A 7500-nucleotide genomic window follows, 5' to 3' on the forward strand; every position below is an offset into this window, starting at 1 on the left:
ACAAAACTGAGAAAATTACAAAAAAAAAAAAAAAAAAGTCCTCCGACCTGACAACATGGCCTTCTAAAACCTTGATACAAATAAATGTGTTTTTTTCTTTTTACCTCCGACCTAAGGGGAAGGGTCCATGGTACCCATAACCCAACAAATGAAAATACGAGTATTGTGGTCGCAAAGTACTGAGAAAGCGCTCACTAGAATAAGCTCTTTGACTGCGTAAGAAAGCTGTTCACCTGGATAAAATTTTCTGTCGGTAGTGAAAAGGATTACTATAGTTGTAGAATGGAGTGAGAGATTTGATCTATTTTTCTAATTGCTTCCTCTTTTACCTTTTCACCACTTAATTATTTCCACATCCTTTTATGACTTTGCTTTCTTTTCTAAACGTTTTGATTTTTCCTTTCTTTTTCTTTCTTCTCTTGTCTCACGTTTTTCTTTCCATTATTATTTCTCCTACCCATTCTATTTTTCTTTTCCTCCCACTCACTCTTCCTTTCTATTCTTCTTAGTCTTATCTTATTTTTTCTTTCGCTTCATCTTTATATGACCATTCTCTCTCATTTCTATTTTCATGAACGTACCAAATAGCTTTTCTTCCTTTACTTTTCCTTTACTTTTTTCTTCTCCTCTTCCTCCTTCGTCTGGCCTGAGCCCAGCCCTACCCGACCCTCCACCACAATTAAGCTTCCAGCACCTGATCCTTCCACCACCTGGCCTATCTCAGTACCTCCAATCTATTTCATCCTCCCCGCTCTACCTAATTTCACCCAATTCCGTGTCCCTATCCATCACCGAATCCGTCAGAACGCGGTGACAGATGAAGGGGCTGGACAGAGACACTCTCTCCGTGAGGCTGGTAATTGGGGCAAATGTTCCTCACATTCAAATGACGAAGCGCCCTTTGGAGTTTCAAAGTTTTCTCTATATCTATGATTCCTCGGCTAACAATTTCATGCGACGGTTTCCTCCGTTTGTCTTTGAAAGAGACCCTGCATCCATATTTATGATTTCTTTAGATAGATAATACTTCACTGAATTATTTGTTTCCAAGCAACTGCTAGATATAGAGTAATCATATGCCTTTGCTAATTCGGCTGTATTACTGGTCACAGACACTCCAACCTGTTTCTTCCGCCATGCGCACAAGTATCAGTTATTATACTTTCTTTAAGTCTAGGTGTCACAGATATCTTTCTGATCGTCAAGGACGTTCCTCCTCACGTTTCTAACGTTCTTTACCTTAAGCTGCCTTCTTACAATGTTGACATATGCCTAACTAACAAAGTTGTCCTCTTTGTGTGCGCAGGCGCTGAGCGGGTTCCTGATGATGATGACGCAGGGCGGGAAGCTTCTCTACATCTCGGACAACGCCGCAGAGTACCTCGGCCACTCCATGGTGAGTACCAAGGGCAAAAGGGGTTGAAGGAAGAACACCACCGTGCCCCCTTTCTTGCATGTCTTACTTGTTTTGGGTTGTCTAACCTATCTATGCCACCAGACAACTTTTATGAGATAAGGCTATTAAGATATTTGTACGCGTGTGTCTTTTTTTTCAAAAGATCTTAATTTTATGGTACGGCTCGCTATATACACCAAGGGAACTACCCTCTTTCACTAACACGGAACCCACACTAGTGCGGGTTCATAAGAACAAATCGACGTCTATGAAATCCGTCTGAGAAGCTAATTCTCAATGATCGGTCCAGTCGTTCACTCGCGTGCCCGTGGGAGAGATGGGGAGGTTTTGGTGCTGTGGGTAGGGGGTGCTTCGAGAGGGTCACTGTTTTTGCAAAAACATAGGCACTCTGTATTTTTCTAGTCGTTCAAAGGCTCCCCAATGTCTACGAGAACGATCGTGATTCAACTGCAAGGGCTGAAAGAGCTTTGTTGACAGCTCGTGGCTTCTGTATCCGCGGGTAGTGTAGCCAGCCACGTCATATGCAAATGGAACGCAATATGCTATTGAGCTGTGTGGTGCAGGACTCGCAACACAGGCAAAGGAAGTAGCCTCACTCTTTTTTGAGGTCAAGAGGAAGCAGAGTTGTGGTGTTATCTAAGTTACTTAACCTTGTAACAAACTTGCAATACTTCTCAGTAAAACTGAAGATGTTCTTTGTTCGGGAGATATTTGAATTTGGCCTCGCTTGGGCGTTTGTTAATACTGCCAACCGTATAGCCACGGTTACTTCACAAACTTCATTCTGAGTAAAGAAAGGGCAATTTCATTCAGTTAGAGGAAAGCCTAATTAGTTACGAGACAGAATATATTTTTGATCTTATTTATGTATTTATTTATTTTTTTTGCTCAAGATGGGTTGCGGCACCCCTATGGAGCCGACGAAGACTTGAGGCAGATCCCACAAAGATTAGATCCCTCCTCAGTAGAAGTTTTCTAACGTTCGAAAAGGGAGAGAAAAAAATAGAATAAAAATGAAGGAAACTAAGAAAAACAGAAGAAAAGAACAAAAAAAGCTGGTAAGAAAAAAGAAAGAAAAAAAGAAAAAACGTAGAAGGAAAGAAAGCAAAGAGGTAAAGAAAATGAGAGAGGACTAAATAAAAAGAAAGAATGAAATAATAAAGAAAAAGAAGTAATGAGCGAGTAAAAGAAAAGAGAATGAAAATAAATAAATAAGAAGATGAAAAAGAAAACAAAGGTAAAGACGATGACGAATGAGGGCAAGTCGAAAAAGAGGACAACAATGAAGATTAAAACGGCGACGATGACGACGACGATGATAACAAGGAAGAATAATTTTTCGCGTCTCTGGGCCTCCAAGTCTCCTTTTACCATTGTTCATCTTTATGACAAAAAACAAACAAACTTATGTTATCAACTAATTGTAAAACAGTGACTGAAAAATATATATTTCCATTCATTATGGTGGAGCACTCATCGAAGATGTTCCCGCAATTGGCAGGCGATTTCAATCGGTTGTGGGGTCGGAGGATAACCTGCAGGCGATTTTCACCTACCCAGGTCGCGTTCAGTTTTAGGAATTTCTTTCTCTGAGGAATAAAATCAAACGACGGCTATTACACTTGAATCAATACATAGAACCTTCAAGGGAGCATACATATGGCCACCACTGTTCTCGGAGAGCTCGATTAGGCACGGACACAAAAAGCGAATACTGTGAACAAACAACCATCAATGAGGGCCGAACGGGATCCTGGCGTTTGAACGTCAGGGTGAACGGTTCGAGCTTCGTATCGAGATGAAGGTTACCAAGGCCACCAGGGAAAAAGGGCTCCTCCTCCTCTTCCTTGGAGAACCTTGACATAACGCTCCTTTGTCATGTTAATTCGCACGCCAGAGAGAACATAATAAGCTGAAAGGCTTGGCCTGTTCAGTCAGTGGGTGTTAACTTGGGTAACACGGAGATAGCGCGGTACTGGTTTATTTACGCTCGGCTTTGGTTTGCATGGTGTTGTAGTGTGATAAGGTGGTGATAGTAAGGGGGGGAGTGTGACAAGTAGGGTGTGGAAGTCGTGTTATGTGAAATACATTCAATGGTGTAAAGCGGAGTGTGCAACGAATACTTCACGAAGTACATATTCATGCCTATATATGTACATAAATAAATATGGATATATGTACATACGTACATATGTAGGTAGGTATGTTCAGTATAAAGTATGTGTATATGTGTGTATTGCAGTAACTATATATTCATTGCAATATGTATATATGTATGTATGTATATGTATGTATGCATGTCTGTATGTCTGTATATATGTATGCACTTATATATGTATGTTTGTATGTATGTATGTATGTACGTATGTATGTATGTATGTATGTATGTATGTACGTATGTATGTATGTATGTATGTATATATGCATGTCTGTATATCTCTGTATGTATGTATGTATGTATGTATGTATGTATGTATGTATGTAGGTCAAACTGCCAAACCCTTAAACATCAGCATTGAACAACACAAGAAACATGTCAGGGATGGGAATAACTAGTGGAATCTTCAAACATGTTGAATCAAATAATCATCCTGTTGACTGGGGTAATGCCCATGCCATCTATTACACCAATAACATAATAGTAAGAAACTTAATAGAGTGCAGTTTGATCCATACCACCAGTGATCAAAATACTAACTTACACAAAAGCTTATATAAACTTGACAATTTTATCTGCCAAGAAATAAGCAAAAGAATAATAAGGTAAAATGTAACCCTGCGACTGTGACCTAATGTCGTCCCTCCCTCATTAGTGGGACGCATTGACCTTTGCGACCTGACCTACCGCTTTCTAGGGGTAAATGTCCTCTACTCTTATGTAAACTGTCCTTGTTCCTTCTTCATGTATATATAAACTATGTATTTCTGTTCAACTATGTACTCTTTGCACTGAAGATGTAATATAGGAAAGCGCTCTGCTTCGTTAGTTTCTTCTTCCAAGTGGTCTACTTTGCATGTATGTATGTATGTATGTATGTATGTATGTATGTATGTATGTATGTATGTATGTATGTATGTATGTATGTATGTATATATATATGTAAGTGTTTGTGCTTGTATGTATGTATGTATGTATGTATATACGTATGTATGTATGTATGCATGTATGTATTTATGTATGTATGTATGTAAGTATGTATGTATGCATGTATGTATGTATGTATGTATGTATGTATGTATGTATGTATGCATGCATGCATGTATGTATGTATGTATGTATGTATGTATGTATGTATGTATGTATGTATGTATGTATGTATGTATGTATGTATGTATGTATGTATGTATGTATGTATGTATGTATGCATGGATGTATGCATCTATATATGTATATAGGTAATAGTGGTCATAACAATAATAAAAGAAGCGTTCGATTACCAAGACACAGTCGAGCCAATCATCGACCCGGCAAGGCAGAATCCTGGAATGAGAATCCTAAGCAACTATAGAAGCGAAATGATCGGAGGGTGACGAGCCGTTTACAAACCCGGACGGGAGCCGGGGATCCTGGAGATGGGGGAGGGAGAGAGGTCGTCTGGGCAGAGAGAAGAACTCTGCCGGAACGCAAACAGTCACTAGTCTCCCGATAAGGCAGGATACGCCACTGGTATTTGCATAGTCGATCTGATACGAGATAACCCGAAGATGCGAACGGCTCTGGCCAATAGAAGCTCGTTTTCCTGTCAACATCTGAAAAGAGTATTAACTAAGCGTCTGGGAAATGAGCATACGAATGGAGATGTTATTAAAGAGGAGATGAGGTGTAAAGAAAGTAGAATTATATACACAGAGAGAAAAATTATGATCTATACGTATGTATGTGGGTGGTATGTGTGTACACGTTTGTACGCTGTATGTATAAGGATAAATGAAAAAAAGTTGATAAAAAAGGAAGAAAGGAAGGAGGAAAATAGGAAGAACTGCGAAAAAGAGTAAGAGGTGATGGTGAGTTGGATAGTTAATGGGTGAACTGCATATTGGTTCTGACGATGCATTAGAGAAACAAAGAAAGAACCCTTTTGACAATATTTTCTTTATGTTATCGCATTATGTCCTGTTTTCCCCTTTCTCTCTCGTTTTCTTTTAGAATCAGGTACATGTAGGAAGATACAGACAGATTTGTTTTCATACATTTCATGTCTAAAGTGAAGATGACCGTAGGTTCAAAAACAAACATATGGAGAAGATATTTTTGACAGTAAACGTTAGGAAAGCGCAGTGTCTGGTCGTGACAGCCCTGCGTTGTGTATACCTTCTACATTATATCAATGAAAGAAACTTGGAATTACACATTATACAAAGTTTTCATCTTACCATTGTCATTGTTACGAAAAAAATTCCTTGGGAGTATTGTGCCATAATAACACTACGAGAAAAAAAAATCTGAAATATTGGCAGTACCAAAGAAAATCTGTTTCATCCTTATGATGCGGTTGCAGATCGTCATGCCCTTTATCAACCGCAACTTTGGCTGATATCAATTCTTCTTTAATTTGCAACATGTTTATATCATGCCCTCGATACGACACTTTTCCTACTCTGAAATAAGATACTTGACAAGAATTAGGTTACTTTGTTATGGTTTAGTTGTAACTAACTATAAGCGAGGACCAATACTCTGTCTTAAAACTGCTGACATCTAAAGCAACTTATAGATTATCAATTCACTATTGGTCTACAGTTAGTATGTATCGCGCCCTTAGATCAGAGCTAGCTCTGAACAACAGTCATCTAGTTAAAATTTAGCAGCCTCTTTCAATGCTTCTCGTCGGCACAGTAGTTGGACTTGGCCCCCTGCCAAGCCAACGCAACAACAGCAGCACCCGATACCCCAGCCACTGGCTGTGAACCAAAGATAGCAATGATAGAATTTCAAACAAACAGGTTCTAACCCTCTAATGAACTGTTTAGTTGCGCTTGGGTGGGGCCATAGACGCAAGCAAGGGTAACTATTACTCTGGCCGTCTATTGTTCTCGACTTTGATGGCTGTTTTAATTTTATTTCTTTGATATCACTCCATGGATGAGGGCCACCCCCGTCCGTTGCCATATCCTTTTGCCTCGTAACAACATCGTTCACTGTCTTAATAACTCTGCAAGTATTATTCTCCCTCCCTCCCTCCCTTCCCGTCCCGCAGAATCGTTCGGCTTCCATCCATACCGAAGTCTCCTCAGCCACCAGGGATAATGGACTGCTGGTCCTCATCTCTTGACCTACAGCTTGGTACGTCGAACATGCTGAAGAAAGGAGGAAGAGAAGCAAGAGAATGTGGAGGAAGAGGAAGAGGAGGATCAGGAGGAGGAGGAAGCAAAGGAGTAGGGTATGAGAAGGAGGAGCAAAAGGAGAAAAAAAAAGAAAAAAAAGAAAGAAGAAGAGGAAGAGTGTGGGACGGAGAGGTTTGTGTGTGGAAAGAAAGACTCCAAAAAATAAATTACATTTGGAAGCACTCAAAATAGATATAATGTAAGTGTACTACATGTTAAGTGAGCCAGTTCATTTGTATTTCCGGATATACCAGTATGTCCATAGAGACACCCTTGACTCTGTGATGACAAACAGGATTCCCTGAAACCATTTGTTACGTGCTTGGGAGATCGTCTGGAATGAAGGACGCGCCATCGAAGTGTCTCTGGATCTACGCAAGGGTCTTTTTCTTTCTCGGGAACGTCTGGGGACACTTTACCTTTGCGAGCTCAAAGGGAGACGAGGCCCTTTACCTTACTCTGTTAGTCTCTTTCGTTCTGATGACGTAATAATACTTTATTCATTTGAAGAAAATTTCTGAAGTGAATGGTAGTATCATTTCTGATAAGCGTCGAATGCTTTGGTTAAGAAAAGAAGCTTCCTCATCATGAAAGGTTCAAATAATTTTGAAAAAAAATCTAACTGATTTCTTTAATTTTTTCTTTCTTTCTTACCTCAGGAGGACCTTCCTCATCATGAAAGGTTTAAATAATTTTGAAAAAATTTAAACTGATTTCTCTCATTTTTTTTTCTTACCTCAGGAGGACCTTTTGATCCA

The 7500-nt window shown here is 39.6% G+C and overlaps 1 protein-coding gene across 1 annotated transcript in view; it reads left to right on the forward strand.

Annotated features, from left to right (window-relative positions):
• The window catches only part of LOC143041725 (uncharacterized), a 174765-nt gene that overhangs the window by 97185 nt on the left and 70080 nt on the right, over positions 1 to 7500 (forward strand). The window contains exons 4-5 of the mRNA XM_076213738.1: positions 1307 to 1396; positions 7484 to 7500. The exon at positions 7484 to 7500 is cut by the window's right edge and continues 187 nt beyond it. Coding sequence (XP_076069853.1) covers positions 1307 to 1396; positions 7484 to 7500 — 107 coding nt within the window. The remainder of the gene's footprint in view (positions 1 to 1306; positions 1397 to 7483) is intronic.

Source organism: Oratosquilla oratoria, chromosome 31, assembly GCF_046742065.1.
Source record: "Oratosquilla oratoria isolate Oo_2021 chromosome 31, ASM4674206v1, whole genome shotgun sequence".
Lineage (NCBI taxonomy): Eukaryota > Metazoa > Arthropoda > Malacostraca > Stomatopoda > Squillidae > Oratosquilla > Oratosquilla oratoria.